At 35.4% G+C, this 20,057-nt stretch overlaps 1 protein-coding gene across 3 annotated transcripts in view; it reads right to left on the bottom strand.

The window, feature by feature from the left end:
• CCDC172 (coiled-coil domain containing 172) overlaps positions 1-19,787 on the bottom strand; it is a 55,271-nt gene extending 35,484 nt beyond the window's left edge. For all 3 annotated transcript variants that reach the window (XM_015235868.3, XM_072971969.1, XM_072971968.1), the window contains exons 1-3: positions 19,729-19,787; positions 19,166-19,285; positions 18,892-18,977 (exon numbers count right to left, since the gene is read on the bottom strand). In XM_015235868.3, the coding sequence (XP_015091354.3) occupies positions 18,892-18,977; positions 19,166-19,244 (165 nt within the window). In that variant the 5' untranslated portion in view covers positions 19,245-19,285; positions 19,729-19,787. The remainder of the gene's footprint in view (positions 1-18,891; positions 18,978-19,165; positions 19,286-19,728) is intronic.
• Positions 19,788-20,057: the final 270 nt, after the last annotated feature.

Genomic DNA, 20,057 nt, shown 5'->3' with positions numbered 1-20,057 from the left:
CAACACCCATTTATGATAAAAACTCTCGCCAAAGTGGGAACAGAGGGAACATATCTCAACATAATAAAAGCTACATATGACAAACCTACAGCCAGCATAGTACTCAACAGTGAAAAACTCAAAAGCTTCCCACTAAAATCTGGGACAAGACAAGGCTCCCTACTATTACCACTCCTATTCAACATTGTCTTGGAAGTCCTAGCCACAGCAATCAGGCAAGAGAGAGAAATAAAAGGGATCAAATTGAAAAAGAAGAGGTAAAAGTGTCACTATATGCCGATGACATGTTACTATATACAGAAAACCCTAAAAGGTTCACACAAAAACTACTAGAGCTGATTGAAGAATTCAGCAGGGTAGCAGGTTACAAGATTAACGTTCAAAAATCAGTTGCATTTCTTTACACTAACAATGAATCAACAGAAAAAGAAAGTAAAGAAACAATCCCTTTTAAAATATCACCCAAAATAATAAAATACCTAGGAATAAATCTAACCAAGGAGGTTAAAGAATTATACACAGAAAACTATAAACCATTGATGGAAGAAAATTAAAGAAGACTTTAAAAAATGGAAAGATATCCCATACTCCTGGATTGGAAGAATCAATATTGTTAAAATGGTCACAATGCCCAAGGCAATCTACAGATTTAATGCAGTCCCTATTAAATTACCCAGGACATATTTCACAGAACTAGAACAAATCATAATAAAATTTATATGGAACCACAAAAGATCCTAGAATTGCCAAAGCATTACTGAAGAAAAAGAAAGAGGCTGGTGGAATAACTCTTCCAGACTTCAGACAATACTACAGAGCTACAGTCATCAAGACAGCATGGTATTGGTACAAACAGACATATAGACCAATGGAACAGAACAGAGAGCCCAGAAATGAACCCACAAACTTTTGGTTAACTAATCTTCGACAAAGGAGGCAAGAATACACAGTGGAATAAAGACAGTCTCTTCAGCAAATGGTGTTAGGAAAACTGAACAGCAGCATGTATATCAATGATGCTAGAACACTCCCTTACATCATATGCAAAAATAAACTCAAAAATGGATCAAAGACTTAAACATAAGACAAGATACAATAAACCTCCTAGAAGAAAATATAGGCAAAACATTATCTGATGTACATCTCAAAAATGTTCTCCTAGGGCAGTCTACCCAAGCAATAGAAATAGAAGCAAGAATAAACAAATGGGACCTAGTTAAACTTACAAGCTTCTGCACAGCAAAGGAAACCATAAGTAAAATGAAAAGACAACCTACGGTATGGGAGAAAATTTTTGCAAATGAAACCGACAAAGGCTTGACCTCCAGAATATACAAGCTGCTCATACAGCTTAATAAGGAAAAAACAAACAACCCAATCCAAAAATGGGCAAAAGACCTAAACAAGCAATTCTCCAAGGAAAACATATAAATGATCAATAGGCACATGAAAAAATGTTCACTATCACTGATTATCAGAGAAATGAAAATCAAAACTACAATGAGGTATCACCTCACACCAGTCAGAATGGCCATCATTCAAAAGTCCACAAATGACAAATGCTGGAGAGGCTGTGGAGAAAAGGGAACCCTCCTACACTGCTGGTTGGAATGCAGTTTGGTGCAGCCACTATGGAAAACAGTATGGAGATTCCTCAAAAGACTAAGAATAGACTTACCAAATGACCCAGGAATCCCACTCCTGGGCATATATCCAGAAGGAATCCTACTTCAAAATGACACCTGAACCCCAGTGTTCATAGCAGCACTATTTACAATAGCCAAGACATGGAAACAGCCTAAATGTCCATCAATAGATGACTGGATAAAGAAGGTGTGGTATATTTACACAATGGAATACTACTCAGCCATAAAAACCAACAACGTAACGCCATTTTCAGCAACATGGATGTTCCTGGGGAATGTCATTCTAAGTGAAGCCAGCCAGAAAGAGAAAGGAAAATACCATATGAGATCGCTCATATGTAGAATCTAAAAAAAAAAAAGCAAAAACATAAATACGAACAGACACAGACTCACAGACATAGAATACAAACTTGTGGTTGCCAAGGGGCAGGGGGTGGGAAGGGACAGACTGATATTTCAAAATGTAGGACAGATAAACAAGATTATACTGTATAGCACAAGGAAATATATACAAGATCTTACGGTAGCTCACAGAGGAAAAATGTGACAATGAATATATATATGTTCATGTATAACTGAAAGATTGTGCTCTACACTGGAATTTGACACAACATTGTAAAATGATTATAACTCAATAAAAAATGTTAAAAAAAAAGATCATAGTAATTGGGGAAAGAATGTGTTATGACTATGATAAAAAAATTTAAACACTAGAGTACATTAGTGAATATTGTATCAATTGCAGATATTAACTTTTAAAAAATCTATTTTTTATAAATACATTTCTTTTTTTGTTGTTATAAATACATCTCTTAACCACAGATGCAATGCTTAAAGCGTAACTCACTATGACACAGTAATCCTAATATAGTAAGCAAGGAAGGCTCAATACTAGTAATCCTTACCACGGCTTACAAGACTTTACATGATTGTACTCCCTTATTCTCTTTCTGATCTTATCTTCTATCAGTCTCCTCCTCATCCACTCCTCTCCAGCCACACTGGCCTGCTTGTTATTCCTCAAACATACCAGGCACACTATCTCCTCAAGGCCTGTGCATGGGCTGTTCTCTGCCTGGAAATCTCTTTCCCCAGATTCCTCATGGTTTGTCCCTTCACCTCCGTCATGTCTTGGTTGATCTTGCATATTTTCCCTTTAAGGATTATCAGGATGCCTGATAAGACCACTGCTATTTAGGTTTGTTCTACTTCTTATTAATGCAATATGTCAAGAAAAGTAACGAGAGATAATTATTTTAAAAGCTGGCATACAATTCTCTCTCTCCTGTTTGGTTGGGCAAGTGCGATTATTACATACCTAATAAATCCAAGAAAATCTACCGAGAAGCTGTTAGAAATAAAGAAGAGTTCAATAAAAAGACTAGTAACAAAATATATGCCAAAAACTAGTATCTTTTCTAGTTACCAAACATAAGTAGGAAACAGCATGGAAAAGGTCCCATTTACAACAGCAAAAACAAAATAAACAAAACACAATTAAACTTAACATGAACTATCTGAGACCTATATGAAAAAGCCTCTACTAAGGAACACAAAAGAAGATATAAATAAATAGAAAGATATGCTGTATACCTGAGTGTGAAGATTCAGAGTTGTAAATATATTAATTCTTCCCCAATTACCACATGAAATTAGTATAATCTTAATTAAGACCCAAACACTTTTGCCTTGTTGGAATTTGACAAAATGATCTCAAATTTATCTAGGAAAACAAACAAAAAAAGAAATATGAAAAGAATCAGGAAAACTCTGAAAAAAGAAACTGTCCTTCAGAAGGTCAAAGATATTTTAAAGCTAATGTAATTAAGTGAACACTGGTGCCAAAACAAACAGATTAATAGATTAATATAAAAATATCTAGAAACAAACACAAATACACAGATATATATAAAGCTATATCATAAAAATGGTGCTTCCAATCAATGTGTGACATTTGCCCAGGTGAAAATGGCGAATCATTTTTATTTAAAATATTAAAGAAAAAAACCTATAAAAGTACTGGAAAAAGATATTGTTTAAACAATTAATTTCAGAAGCAAACAAACAAAAGGATTAAAAATTCTAGCAACATAAACATTCTAAATTTTGACTAAAAAAATTACACAATAGCAAACTACAAATAATAAAATTAGCAACAAATGACAAAGAAAGGATATTACCTATAACACATAAAAAGCTAGAAATCAATGAGAAAAAGAGGAAAAAGGGTATGATTAGGCAAATCATAAAGTAAATATGAGCAATTTGAACAAATGAAAAATGTAAGTAAACAAAAAAGTTCAAATTAAAACCATAAAAGATACCCTTTTTCTTATATTTGAAAAAAATCACTAATTTCTATTGTACAAGTTGTGAAATTGTGGGAATATAAACTGGAACTTTTCTGTAGGATAATTTAGAAATTATCAAAAGCTTTAAAAGTACTGTTGATCTTTGAACAATGCTGGGGTTAGGGGCATCGATACTTCGTGCAGTCAAAAATCTGCATACAACATTACAGTTGAGGGGGGAGGGTATAACTCAAGTGGTAGAGTACATGCTTAGTATGCATTAGGTCCTGGGTTCAATCCCCAGTACCTCTTCTAAAATAAATAAATAAATAAACCTAATTACCTCCCTCCCCCACCAAAAAAAAAATTAAATAAATTAAAAAAAAAAAAAAAAACTAATGTTAAAAAAAAAAAGTTGGCTCTCCATATCCACAGTTCCAATCTGGGCATTCAGTCAACCGGATCATGCAGTATTGTAGTACTTAGTGATAAGAATCTGCACATAAGTGGACCCATGCAGTTGTTGTTCAAATGTCAACTATATCTACTTGACATAGTAACTTAATTTCTAGAACTTTATCCTAAAAAAATAAGTCCACAAAAATGTATGAACTAAACTATCATCACAGTGATATTAATAATAGTAACTATTAATAGTAATAGTAAATATTATCGATAGAAAATCAGCTAACTAAAATAGGGTATAGTTAGTTAATAGAACACTACGCTACCATTAAATATTGCTTATTTAGATATGTATTTACTGATATATCCAGGATATAGTACATGGAAACAAGCAAATCATTTAAGAAAAATATACATGAACTTAATTCTGAAAGAAAATCTATAAAAATGTTAACTATACGCCATAACTATCAGTGGTTTTCAGTCTGCTTTTTGCCTTTCTCTATTCTTGGAATATTGCAATAAGCATGCATCACTTTTATGAAGAGTTAAAACAACAAAGCTAGTTCAATTCTGCAAAAAAATAAAAACAAACAAACAAAAACTGCATGTTTACCAAATATAATGGTAGAAGGTCCTCAAAATTTCCCAGGAATATAATCCACTCTTTCAGTAGGGACATGAACAAGCACTCTTAATAAAGGCTGAGAGGAGCAGGAGCTCATAACGAGAGGAAAAGAGTAATTTATAGGAACAATCTGATCTATTTTCCCACTGTGGTGGTCACAGATCTCCCATTCCTTCCTCTTTTCCACCTTCTCTTGGGAGGAATTAATTGGAATTTTAACCAAGAGAAACTGGACTATATTTAAAGCTATGAAACTAGTTTGAATCAAAGAAGCTGAGGTAAGCAGCCTTTCAGCTTACCTTGGCTTATCTTGAAATATTAGTTCAGGCAATAACAATTCCTAAAGCCACACAAGCACCAAGGCTAGGTGAGAAATCCCTCCCAGCAGCTCCGAGACCACAGGCACAGCTGTAAGTAGCCAATTTGCCTTTGGCAGGATTCCATTTAACCTTTTCTCAGTCTACCTGGTGTTCCTAACTCCACAGACGATCTAAACCTACTCTTCTCCAAAAAACCCCCATTCTCCAAAATTTTTTTCTTCCCTTTCTTCCTCAAATAAAACTCCCATTCCTAGAGAACTGCTGATTCAGCTAGCTATTAATCCGATTAGGGAAAAAGCAGCAAAGCACAAGCACTGCCAGGCCAAGAGCATTTTGTAATGATGCTTCTCAATCTGAAAGACTCTTGCTGGGGAGCTACTATGAAATAAGATGACTTCTGTGCAAGCTGACCTCTTAGGAAGCAGACCTGACCTTACCTATCACTGCATCTTCCTATTTCTTCAGGATGCAAAACAAAGGAATGCTGAGGGTAGTGATTTTTCATGTACTGCTTTTAATGGAAGAACTGTAAAATATCACAGATTCTTTAAAACATACATTTTCCTCCTCATAAGAAAACCTGGCACATAAGCAAGAAAAAAAATCACACCTCAGTCAAGTAAACCACAATAGCACTAGAAACTGGGTTGGGAATATTCACATCAACTTGTCAAACAGCAGCTTTAGTTTCAAGAAGACAGTTCATTCTTCAAGAACTCGAGAAAGCAAAAATTGGACAAAGAACAATTTATATATTATTACTGTTGGCAAACTGTAAGTCTGAACAGTTTTCACAGTATAACAACATAAACTCTTAAAAAATGATGCAACGGAAAAGAAAAAGAGAATTACCTAAAAGAATTCAGTTAAAGAGTACTCTATATCTCTATAATAATTTTACTACAGAGAACAAAAACGTCTTTTTTGTTAATTAAACTACCTGACGTCCTCAAGAGGATCCACTAAAAAACAAGATCAAGTAAGGACATAAGAGAATAAGGTAAAAATACAAGATGATATAAAGACAGAAAATTAAAGGAATGTAAAAAAGATGGCAACACAGAATTTAAATTTGCAGAGTATTAAATAACAGACTAACTAAAAAAGATGGAATAAGTCATGTGAAGTATTAAAGAATTGTCCAAGACTGCCGAAAACTACCAAATATCAGGAGACCACAGATTCAGAGAACAGAGAATGTAAGTCTAAGCTATAAGAAACAAGGGTACTTGAAAAACTAACCAGAATATAATGGTTAAGGTTAAAATGGAAGGCTCACCCTTGTTTCAGACAAAATCAATAGATACATCTGCACATAAATTTGGAATTATGAGGATAAATTTCTATAGCAAATACGGAAGAAAAAAGAAACAAAACAGGTTACCTAAAAAGGATTTTAAAAAATCAGGCTTACTTTTAATACCTTTCTTCTTCATAAATAAATTCTAGAAGATAATAGTGCTATATCTATAAAATTTTCTAAAAACAGGGTTGAGTCAAGAATTCAGTATACAGACAAGTATTCATTCAAGTGTGAAAACAGAAAGAAATTTCAGATATTAAGGACTTAAAATATCCATTATGCACATATTCTTCCTGAAAAATTACTTGAACAATTATACAGATTGACCAAAAGATAAATAAAAAATAGGAATTCAAGAATGACGAAGTTGAGGCATTAAGGAATTTTATAGTGAAGAATTCTGGTTAATGACAATCTAAGCAAATATGGGAAGACCCACTTTCTGCTTAATGATAGAGAAATGCTGGATAAAATGTAACTAATTTAAAATATATATCATTTACATACTTAAGCCAAAAGCAAGAGAGAGAGCTCATCATGCCAGAAATCATTCTGCTAGAACTCAAGCCCAAGGGATATCTTTGAGATTGGATATAGGCAACAGGGACTAGGGTTTTAAATATCCACATAAGACCCAAAGTCAAGTCCAAAGAGAGCTGAAACTGAGCTCACTGGATACATTTAGGAATAAAGAAGTGTCTATGCCAGCTAAGCAAGTGGAATAACAAAACTCCATCTACTGGCTTAGGGATGCAGCATACAAGTGAGCTGCCTCCATGGAGCCATCAGTGGAAGAGGAGTCATACCCGAGAGACTCCAAACCCAAGCTTGAATTGTTCATGAATATGACATTCAAATGTTTCTCAGCCATGCAGTGCAGAAATCCTGAACTCAAAAATTAAAATGAAAACTGGCCCTGAACAAGTGACATCTGCAAGGTCCTGGCAGCAGGGGTAAAACTGCTCCTTAGGGACATCTTTTTTATCAAGAGAGTATGTAGGACTCTCAAGAAAGAAAAGTCCTGCTAAAGATACATTCACAATATAAAATTTTAAAGCTCATAAGAAAATGCACCAACATGTAGCAAAGTCAACAGATGAACCATGCAGAATTTACAGAAGAGAAAAACAGAAAAAAAGAATTCTAAGAGAAAAAAAGTATATTAATTTACTCATCCAATAATATTTATTGAACACACACTGTGATTCAGGCACTGTTCAAGATACTGGGAATAACAGTAGTGAACAAAATAGATGAATATATATTCCTTGTAAAGCTTACATTCCACTCGGGAGAGACAAATAATAAACAGATCAATATAAAATACAGCAAGAGAAATTAAGAGCCACAAAGAAGGGGAGTGGGTACAGCTCAGTGGTAGAGTACATACTTAGCATGCACAAGGTCCTAGGTTCAATACCCAGTACCTCCTCTAAAAATAAACAAACCTGATCACCTCCCTTCCTGCCAAACTAAAAATAATTAAGTAATACAATAATAAACAAATAAAATATTTTTAAACTTTTAAAAAAAGGTTTTTTTTTTTAAAAAAGAGCTACAAAGAAAAATAAAGCAAAGTTAAAGGACAGAGATGAGATGGGGCTGATATTATTTTATAGAGAGAGCTAAGGGAGGGTACTCTACAGCAGCCATTCCCAAACTTATTGGTCTTACAACTTTCAATCTTTAAGACTTCATAATCTTAAAAACTTACTGAGGACTTTTGTTTAATTATTTTTGTAAGTCATATCTATAAATATTTTCAGCATCAAAGATTAAAGCTGAAAAACTCTGAAAACATGTAATTCATTTAGGAATAACAATAATAAACGCACTGTATGTTAAACATATTTTTATAAAAAATAATATTAAAAATAAACAGTAAGAACAGTTGCAATTACTTTTTTTGCACATCTGGCCTCATACAGATGTACAGTTGGAAATGAATAGTTGGAAATGAGAGGGGTATTTTAATATCCTTTCTGAATAATTATGCATATTATTTGATATTACACTCAAATTTATCAAGTGGTAGTTCTTTAAAGGTTACTTGTGATGTGGGATCTGAAACCACTTCAATAAACTTTCATCCTCTGTTACAACAAAAACCATTGGTCTATCTTGTGCTTTGAGTGAAACTTTTATATATGCACAATTTTGTAACATTATGCCCTGGTCATCTGGAAAATATTCACTGAATTATTCAGATTCTCCAAATGTTGATGCATTTCATAATACGATATTAAAAAGTAATACTTATTAATATCACCAACAAATTCATCAGAAAAGTCTTTAAGTACTGTGAAACTGTTAAGCTTATGATGACAAATTCAAGTCATCCAAAATTCTAATGTTTGAAAGGTTGAATATTATCGTTGACAAAACAATAATAATAATAATATCAGTTATTTGCCTTGAAATGTCAGGGTTATTGCCTTTATTTTCGAGAAAATTTTGCCAAATGCTCAAGTTTAAATAACTACACTTACCTGTCAATGATTCAAGTAAAAATGGTGTTCGAGAAAAAGAATAGGTAGTTCATACTGCAACTCAAATGACTGTACAAATACTCTCCCTTGAGACAATCACCACATTTTGGAATACAGAAGTACTTTATGTGAACTTCCCATTTCATCATATACAACATTAAAGATATACACAATGGACAAAGTAATATTTTTTATACCTTAATCAAGGACATACAGTAAAACTGGTGGGTTTTGTTTTTTACTGTGAGTGTGTGCCAATGGAGAATATAGTAACTGTTAGTAGTTTGTACCACTGCCTTGATTTGTACTAAGGTATCAACAGTTTTACTCACCGTTGCCTTTGCACCACTGATGTACATATCAGTACAGTGAAAAATGGCAAATAATAACTTTGCATTATTAAGAAAAGAGCTTGACCTCACAGAGCTCCTGTAAGAGTCTTGGGAACACCTATGGATCACAGATCCCACTTTGAGAACTAAAGCTCTAAAACTGCAATTGAGCAATGGTAACCAACCATTGAGATTTCCATGGGACTGTCCCAATGTTTGAACTGAAAGCCTCACATTCTAGCAGAATGCTTGGCCACCCTACTGGGAGAGAGCTAAAAGGAGTGAGCTATATGTATAAAACACTAACAGTGAGGGAAGAAGCATTTCAGGCAACGGAGACAGCAAGCACAAAGGCCCTGAGGTCAAAAATGGTTGGTATATTAAAGAATAAAAAAATGATAATAATAAAGAATTGCAAAGATACATACCCTACCAAACAGATAATCTCAAGGTAGGTGGGCTACTACAAAGTGACCATTGCTACACTCAAAGGATATCTGGTGAATTCCTCTATTTGTCCACGTTTTAGATAATTATTCATGACAAATGTGGTTAAGACTTTCTTTATAGAATTACATAAAGAAAATTAAAAGCAATTACACAATTTAAAAAATGAGAACATCAAGAGTTTTTAGTTTACAGTTAGGTTTATACAGTTGAAGTTGTTTGGTGTCAACCTTCTAATTAAGGCAGAAAGTTGTTATACAATTTATTTGCCAATTACTCTTGGTGTGATTTAGGAGTTGCTCAATGAATGTTGAGTGAATGAACAGAAGTGAAGAACACAGCTAACTGATTTTCCAAGAAATCACAAATCAAATGGTAAATTTATTAAAAGGCATTCTTTTGTGCTGTATAGTCTTACAAGGCTAGCAAACTAAATGTTCATGGCATACTTTTTGCATATGAGCCACAAACTTACTGTCTTTAATTAGAGGACAATTTTCTCAGTTCCTAGAAAGGAAGCATTTTTTCTGTTCAAAACATTTCTAACATTTCAAGATAAACAATTTATTTAGAGTAGCTCTTTGCAAAAAAGAAAAAAAAGGGAATAGAGGCATCCTGGTAGATTTTACCATTAGAAACAGTGCAGCAGATTTTCTACTTAGTGGACTCAAGCCAGGGAGTGTGCAACTTTTGTGATTTATAAGCACTTGCAAATAGAAAGGCTATCTGGCATACTGTTACACAGTTTGCTCTAAAGTGCTATTACCATGAAATATTCTTCAGATTTTCTTAAGATCATGAAAACAAAGTTTAGGAAAAGTTGTCCAATAAATGCTATATGTAATATTTTTTATTTCATTTGGAAATATAATCATTTCAGTTTTATTTATATGAAGAGAGATCACTACTTCTCAGAGACAAAGCCCCTCCATAAAAGCATTGTAACCAATTACATGACCATTAATCAAGCAGCTCATGTTAAGAATAGATGTGCCAAAAGGCCAATAAGCACCTGAAAAGATGTTCAACATTCATTTCATTAGGGAACTAGAAATATAAACCACAATGAGATATTACCTCACACCCACTAAGATGGCTATAAAATTAACAAAACAACCAAAAACTCTCAGAAAATAACAAGTGAAGACATAGGGAAACTGGAACCCTCATATATTGCTGGTGAGAATGTAAATCACTGCTGTCACTATGGAAACAGTCTGACATCTCCTCAAAAAGTTAAACCTGGAATTATCATATGACCAAGAAACTCTACTCCTAGATGGAAGATCCAGGAGAATTGATACATATGCTCATTCGAAAACTTGTACACAAATCTTCACAGCACCATCATTCATAGTTGCTAAAAAGCAGAAACAAGTCAACGCCCATCAACTGATGAATGCGGAAACAAAAGTGGTACATCCATACAATGGAGTATTATTCAGCCATAAAACGTAATCAAGTACTGACACATGCCACAACATGGATGAACCTCTAAAACATGCTAAGTGAAAGGAGACAGTCATAAAAGGCCATTATTGTATAATTCCACTCACATGAAATGGCCAGAGGCAGAAAGCTGATTAGTGGTGACCCAGGGCTGGTGGGGCTTGAGGGGGAAGGAGGGGTAACTAGTACAGGTACAGGGTTTCTTTTGGGGGTGATGAAAATGTTCTGGAATCAGACAGTGATAGTTTTGCAACCTTTTGAATGAACTAAAAGCCATTGCTCAATAACTTATAGAATGTATCTTTATTTTTTAAAATAACCTAACAGCTATGTCCCCCAGCTTAAGAAATAAAACATTACACAGCTGAAGTGCCCTGTATACCCTTCCCTGATTACATTTATCTTCCACTCCCATCAGAGATAATCACTAACTTGATGTGCTATTTATCATTCTCATGCACATCATTATACTTCCACTATATATGGATAAATCCCTCATAAGATGTATTATTGTTCTGTGTGTTTTTAAATGGGATCATACTTATGTACCTTTCATAGGTTTTTTTTATCACAATATTATGTTTCAGTTATTTATGAATTTTTTTACATCATCATTAAGTGGCTTTTTTACAATGATACCTAGCATGTAGAATTCTGAGGCCATATTCCCAGGAATAATAACTAAATTGGTTATATGGCTTTGTGTACTTTTTTTTTAATCAGTTTAACCAGGTGATTTCTCCAAGTATCCCCAACTACCATTAATTAAGTTCTTGTTCAAAATAAAGGAATTTAACATGCATTTCATAACATGAAAGGCTTTCCAAGGACTCTGACATAAAACAACTCCTTTTTGACTGAGGGATAACTTAGAGGGGAAAAACCTGCATTATGATCCATTATGTATTATAAATCATACTCAAATTAAACAATAATCAATAATTAACATGAAATATTACAGGAACTCTCCACATGGCCATTCTGGTTTAACCACTAAAACCTTTGTTGGAGATACTGTGGTTGTCTTCCTAATGCACGTTCCTCCTTTCCTTGGTAACAAGTTAATTATTTTTTTGGAAACTTGCACCATCCCTAGACAGCCCACTGAATGTGAGAGAAATTACTACCCTTTGATCACAGTTATCGGTTCAGGGATAGTCAAATGTCACAATTTATGAAAATGACATGAAAGAAGGTATCTGACTAGAACAACACTTTTCAGAGAAAGCTTCTGGAAACTTCTTTCTCCCTCTCCCTGATTTTAAACAAGCAAGCATCTGACTGTAGGGATTGCTGATAACAATTTGGGGAACACAAAGACAACCAGCCATTCTACCAGTCTTCTTTACTAATAAAATTCCAATCTTGTTCACAGCAGTAATGTATCCAATTATAAATATTCCCAGATTCCATTTCTAGGGTTGACCATCTGACAAAATTGTAATCTTTGAGATGCAGGCCCAAGTCCTTGAAGAGGACGTCCCTTCCACAAAAACACTGATAAAACCGTATGAGAAGATATCTTTTGATTTTCATCCTTTCATCTTTTTCCAGCTAGAATTCAGATATTATGACCAGGGATGGGGCAGCACCTGTTACTACGAGGGTGAAAGCCACATGCTAAGGATGGTAGAGCAGAAAGATAGAATGTGCTGGGGTCTTTTAGGATTTCTTTGAGCAGCTTTAATAAATGGCCTTGGATTGCCAACCTCCAGACCACCCATTATATGAGGAAAAATAAATCTCTATATTTGGTAAAGCCACTGTGGCTGGATTTTTGTTATAAGTAACCTGACGCAATTCCAACTGATGTCACTATTAAATCAAATGTTACGTTTTCAAGTATACGTCAACTGTTTCCCAATATCATTTAAGGCATTTTTGAACTGAATTTCTATGACCTGCAATCAAGAGCACCTTACACTGACAGAGCCTCATCTCTAACAAGGGGTAATACCTCTGATTTGACTCTAAGTCCCTCAAAGGCAAAGGCTATATATTATTCATCCTAAACTGCTGCCTGACTGATACGGATCTTTAGCAATGATTACAGAGAAACTTTTCCAAACTCAAGGCACTACCTTGCTTGCAAAGGTCATCCAACTGGTAAAGCAGAGGAACAACAAAATGAAACATTAATAACTTCATTAAACACATATAAAACATATTCATCAAATTTGTTGGAAATAATAAAGCTAGGAGACTATGTGAATTATGCCTTCGGTTTCCTGTTACTAAGTCTTCAAACTTTTCTATACTTTCATTCTTTCCTTATTCCTTCCTTTTATACTGTACTATAGTTGTTAAGAGCAAGGGCTCTCTAGTTAACCCAATAGAGAGTCAAGCCTGAGATCTATCACTTACCACTGATGTGACTTAATGAAAGTTAAATTTCTGAGTCTTGATTTTTCTCAAATGAATGAGAATACTACTACCAATCTCATAGGGTTTTTGTTAGAATTAACTGAGATGTTTGTATAATCCTTAGCATAAGGACCGATACGTAATATTTACTAAATGGTACCTATTATGTTTAGTTTTCACAGCAGAATAGGTACCCCTCCTCTTGCCTAAGGCTAATTCTTACTTTATGCTCTGGATCCCATCCTCCTTCCACCTTCTATCCTCCTTCTCTAGTCTTTATCTTCAGCCTCTCTCAATAGGTCCCTTCCTGCTAATACGTATAAAAACAATACTAGTTATTATGATGCTGATGATAATAATGGTGATGCAGATGACAGACCTTGAAGCATAGGTGGAGGAATTGTCCATTGTCAGAAAAAACAGTACCTCCTCCATAACAGGAATAAAAGGGGAGAGGAAGAGTTTTCACTTAGGTAGATTTAGAGATCTATAGGTGGGAATAAAAAAAATTTTCTTTTGAATGATTTCTATTTTCTATTTGAAATAAAAGGCAAAGTTATCACCTGAGAGTTAAGTAGTTCAGAAGAGAGGATAAAATATATGAGAAGAGTGAAGGTTTAAAATAGTCACTGCAGAGAGTGAGAAAGAGAAATGCAGCAGAATTCCAGGCAGAGTGGAGTTCTCGGTTGAGGCTGAGGCTAACATCCACATATGTGTATACTGAATCCAATCTCTCCCGCAACTGACTGAGTGCTGGCATTGTAGCAAAAAATTGGTTCACCCAGAGTATGATCATGGAAATAGGTGGATGAAGCAGAATGAAGAAAAAGGTCATTGAAAATGCGGAGACCAAAAAACTAATATGCCAGAGTTATAACTGAACATCACATACAGACGACATTACCCAAGATGATGGCAAGAGCTGAGACAGAACGGAAGCCTGGGAGCCAGATGCCAAATTCTAAAGAACAAGGGAGAGTATCCAGTGAGTTAGCAGGATGACAGAAGAGGAGGCGAACAGTTGGTAGAGTCCACGATATAGCATTAACTATCACAAGCAAGTGGAGAAATAACGTCCTGGAAGCAGGACCAGGGAGCGAAGAGGACATCCACTGAACCCCCAACTATGAGGTATCTTGGGTGTGAAAGAAAAATCTTCCAAAGGACAGACTCCAGATTCAGATATATATTGACTGGCTATGGAACTGTACATCTGACCAAGGTGAATGTAAAAGGGGCAATATTCCTAAACTGCTGTATTACAACTTTAAAAATATCAGCTGTACATACTCAAGATAGGAGTGATTTGGCTTAAAGGAATTTCACATGAAAAAAATTTCACATGAAAAAGTCACAGAGACTGCAAGCAATTAAGTGAAACTACCCTCAAAAAAGTCTTGGTCACAATTACTAGAACTATAGGTATGTATTAAATTGGATAAAGTGAATTTCCACTTTATTTTCTAAAATTAAGACTAAATAATTCACATGTACTATTATTTAAATGAATGTTAGAGAGGAAAAATGCCTTTCTCTTACCTATGTTTTTAGGCAACTTTTAATCAACAACAGAATTAAAGTAGGATATAAAGTTTTCCTTGATTAAAGTTTTAAAAACAGGAAAAAAAAATCTCAGTTACAAAACTCTGTTATTATAAATTATAACAATTTATGATTTTTGTTCTTCCTCAAATTAGGTAATAGAGTACTAATGGATTTGACTTTACCTGCTGTTCTGGGAGGGTTCCTAACTTTTATCAATTAAAAAAAAAGGAATGTGTATATTTTGAAGTAAAGAAGTAAATAAAGCCACCTTAAGTTACTTGTTTATTTATTTTTCATACACTTATTAACTTTTTAAAAAAAATTTTTTAGGGGCAAGGTAATTAAGTTTACTTAGTTATTTGTTGTTGCTGTTTTGATTTGTTTTTTTAGAGGAGGTACTGGGGATTGAATCCAGAACCTTGTATATGCTAAGCATGCCCTCTACCACTTCAGCTATACCCTCCTCCCTTACTTGTTTATTTCATCACTTTCCTTTAAAAATTCATGGAATATTACTTCATTGGTGTTATGTTTATGCAGTTAAGTTAAAATTAGGAGAAAAGAAAAAGAAAACAGCCTAAGATTTTCCTCCATTTACTTCCTCTTGAGGGAGTATGGTTTTATGCAACAAGTTTATAAAGATTAAATGCCCCCATTTTAACTATACACTAGTTTTTGAAAGGAAAAAACTCTTTTAGATGCTTACAAGAAACAATAAATGTTCTGCGAGTCTTTAATTTTGATTTTTTCTGTCATCGATACTATAAAACCTTTCCTTGAGGATCAGAAGTTTAGGTATACTGGTAAGCATTAATGCAAATCCAGGGCATGTTCTTGTCTTCCTGTTTTCACATTACCAAACCTAACCAGGCATACTGTAGCTCTCCAATTCACAAAGTACTCATACTATATAATCTGAGACTTTAGCAATCATATATTTTAAAGGACTCATTGAGCTCTGAAAGGCAAATGCTATCATTCAAGTTCTAATTACATGCTACCTGGGTTTTACAGAACAGAAAAAAATGAATACTGTACTTCCTCAATATATTTTTTGACCACAAGCAATTTCCAAAATAAATGCCCAAAATATTTTCTGAATGTATTGCTGTGCAAATAGCTCAAGCACTAGCCTATTCAAATTATGTCCTAGTTTCTCTCATGCTGCTTCTACTTGATAAATTGGTCAATAAATACCAAGTCAAATCTTCAAGGAAATATATTTTCATTGTTATTGGCAGACATATAATTAACTCTGAGAATAAAAGAAACAAGAAATCAATTTATGATTACTTCTTCAGTTCTTCTCATTAGTCATTTACATTGTAATTGTGTCTCCACTTTTAAAATCTTTATACACATATACATACACCCCCCCATGCTGACTATATTATACATCAAATTATTTCAATTACAAATTAGTACTATATGAACTGTCAACCTCATCTGTTAATTTTATTGGTAAAAAGACAGTTGTATTATTACCCACACATACGAGCTGATTAAAAACCAATGTGTATTTATGAGCCCATATTAATTAGTAATTTCAGCAAATGTTTCTAAACAATGCTGGGGATTTGCTCTGTCTTCTCTCAAGTATAAATATATGAGTTAACTTTTTAATGTATTTATTTGTATCTAACAAATTACGTTTCCATTTTCAGCAAAAAAATAGGCTGCTAATCAAGAAAATATTACAAAGATTAAACGTATTTTTTCTAAAGAAGCTATTACAAGAGTTAACCTTTTTTTTTTTAACATTTGTTATCTGTCAAGTCAATACCTTCACCAATCCAGGAAAAGTATATTTGTACAAAAACTTACATAAGTGACCTTTTAAAAATATTGCCCTAAACTAGATGCAAAAACTTCAGATACACTATTACATGTGAATTTCATGAAGAAAACATTTAAGGTGAGTGCAAAAAAATCTGTTTTAATAAACTATGCTGTCATTACTCAACTGTTACCTTCATTATTGTAGTTTGTTTTTAAATTATTTACCATTTAACTTCTCATTTTCCTCCCCTAAAAAGATTCATGATGGTGTCTCATCACAGGATTCCTGGCAGGACTAACGGGGTTAATACAAGGGAAGCATTCAGAACCGTGCACAGCATACAGAAAGTGCTTAATAAGTGTTAGTTATGCATTACCTAATTGAATGTTTTGCCTATTACTTCTATTAGCTTCTAGTTACCAATCCTCAAAATATCTTAATTCTTCTTTAAAAAAAAATGTAAGCTATATCATGACATTCTTAATACTTTGCCCATGCCATCAGCTTCAGCACTGCTGCAAGCAGCTAGTTTATCTGCTACTTACAGATAAAAAAGGACCGAGGGTCTCACTGAGTAACATTTCCAAATTCTATTTAAAAGACAGCACTCTCCCTATTATCACACTATTAGTGCTCATTAACTCATTCAAAACACTAATGTATACTCTGTGCTGGGTACTGAATACAGACTGTGGGAATAAAAGATGGTTAAGAAAAAAATTCCAAATGCACTGCTCACAAAAGAGTAAGGGATACAAACACAAGTATACATTTCTGTTTAATTGTAAGATGGTACCCTGAAGGCTACAATAAAAAGTTTTTCAAGATGTACAAGGGAGGGCTCACAGGTGACCTCTGAATAAGACTTGGAAGGAAGAACACAAGAAGCCTGCCAGGTGGAGAAAGAATCTGTGATTATTCTATCCAAAAAGAGAACTAGGAATTTCTCACAGTGGTAACTCTACTTGACTTATTTTAGCAAACAGACTTCCTCAAACAGATTTCCCATTGCACACTGCTTACACAGTTTATCTTTAGAGCTGAATAAATATTTTTGTATAACTGTCCACTCCCCCACCCATAGAGAGGCCTTCACTGTGACATATTTGGATGATGTTCTTAGCTCCCATTCTCCCAGAGCTCAGAGAGATCTTTCTAAAACTGCTTTTACCACACCATTCCCTGATCAAAAACCTGCAACAGTTTCCTCCTATTCCCAGATATCAGCCCTCTGCTTTGGGAGATTTCTCTCCCTATATTTCTTGGCCATGTGTCCCTTTTGTTCACATTCTCCCCCTGCCCCAAGTGCTTTTCCCCTACCACTTCTCTTTGCCTCTCCGAAATTCTACCCACACTTCAAAATCCTCCTTCAAGGAGCCATCAGATTCCCTTGCTTCTATTTAAAATAACAAAACTTTACAAGTGTTGCAGAAAAGAGTGAAATGCTAGTGGAAAAATTATCCTTTTGGATTAAAGACATGTCCAAAATGAGGCAGAGAACTGAAAAAGGCCGAGACTCATCTGAAAGTTACATTCAATTGTAACATCAACATAGTACGCTTAAATTATTTACTATTCAAAATTTGTATCTGGCATCAACTACTTACTGAACAATTCTTTTTCCAATCACATTGTGCTCTTTTAAAACGGTAACCACCCCCACAACACGGACAAAGAATTCTTCATTATTCAAACTGGGTTCTTTAGGACAAATTCATGTTAGGATGGAAGATGTCACCGGATTCAGAATTTTAAATATTACCCGGCATCATGGAATTACGCAGACTGCTTCATAACTGAAGGACATCTACTTAAACAGTAAAATATCCTCAAAAAGTCAACTGAAAACAGACTTGTTCGGGTGATAATGAGCATGTTCAGTACGTCAATACCTTAGATTCCAACTTGATTTTCTCTTCATTCAGCTTCTCTGTTGCTTTCTTAATTTTTTCACGACATCCGTTTATTTCCGACCTTACTGTAATACAAATTAAATGCTTAAACACATGCATCTTTCCAGAGTCCCGACTTCTGGGGCCTGGGGTAAGACATCTTTCAGCTGTCCTTCCCTCGACTCCCCTCACTGCTCTGCCCCCTGCCTCGGGCATTTGTTTCTGCTCCAAGCCCCCAACTCGAGAGACAAGAGACCCCAAGCAAAAGCCCAACCTTCTCGCATCAGACGGCGACTCTCCTCCGCCCGGCGCTCGGAGAAGATGATGTGCTGAAACAAGGACTCCAGACTCATCTTTTTCGCCCTTAAATATTTTATCACCGAGTCTGAGGATCCTGGAAAGTACAATGAAGAAGAAAGATTACTCCAGGACTATCCCCAGGTCGGCGCCAGCCCCCAGGCCCCTGCCCGGGCCCCACGCGGGAGGAGGAGGGCCCCGAGGCGCGGGCACCTGGGACCGCGCTGCTGGACTCTAGCCTCTATTATGACAGACAAACCCGCTTTTTTCCCTCCCCAGTGCCCATGTTCCTCCTGGGACCTGTCTCAAACTGCCTTCCCCTGGCTGAAGGCAGCTCCCCTCAGCCAAGGCCGCGCGCGGCCCCCGTGGGGGTTTTCTTTCTCTTTCTGGAGGCAAATAAAAATGGAGGCCCTGAGGCCCCGGCTTCGGAGCGGTCTGGGCAGCAGCCCTTTCTGTGGTCGGCCTGTTCCTCTAAGTCCGCTCTTTTTTTAGGGAGAAGGTCCTCAAAGTGTTCTCTTTTAGCAAGAGCTGCACTCGTACCAATGCCGCGGGCTGGAGACCTTCTGGAAGGCGGCGGCCCGCGCCTCGGGTCAGCCTGACCCAATGGGAACTGAAACTACGGCGTCTCTTTGGGTCCATTCTGCGTTCACGTGTCTTGCTTTGTTTCCGTAGTGTTTGCTCTGGCCACGTGGCCCAAGGGTGTTAGGTCGTGCTTGGAATTGAGGTGATCTACAGCCAAGGCGCAAACCCAGAATTATAAAGTACAAAGTGTCCGTGATTCTAAATATAAACTTTTGCAAAGTCTTATGCTTTGACTATGGGAAAGACTGCTATAAATGTGCAATGTCTGACATTCGCCTTAATCATTC

Source organism: Vicugna pacos, chromosome 11, assembly GCF_048564905.1.
Source record: "Vicugna pacos chromosome 11, VicPac4, whole genome shotgun sequence".
Taxonomy (NCBI): Eukaryota; Metazoa; Chordata; class Mammalia; order Artiodactyla; family Camelidae; genus Vicugna; species Vicugna pacos.
Note: the sequence above shows the minus strand (reverse complement) of the source record. Positions and strands in the feature narration are given on the sequence as shown.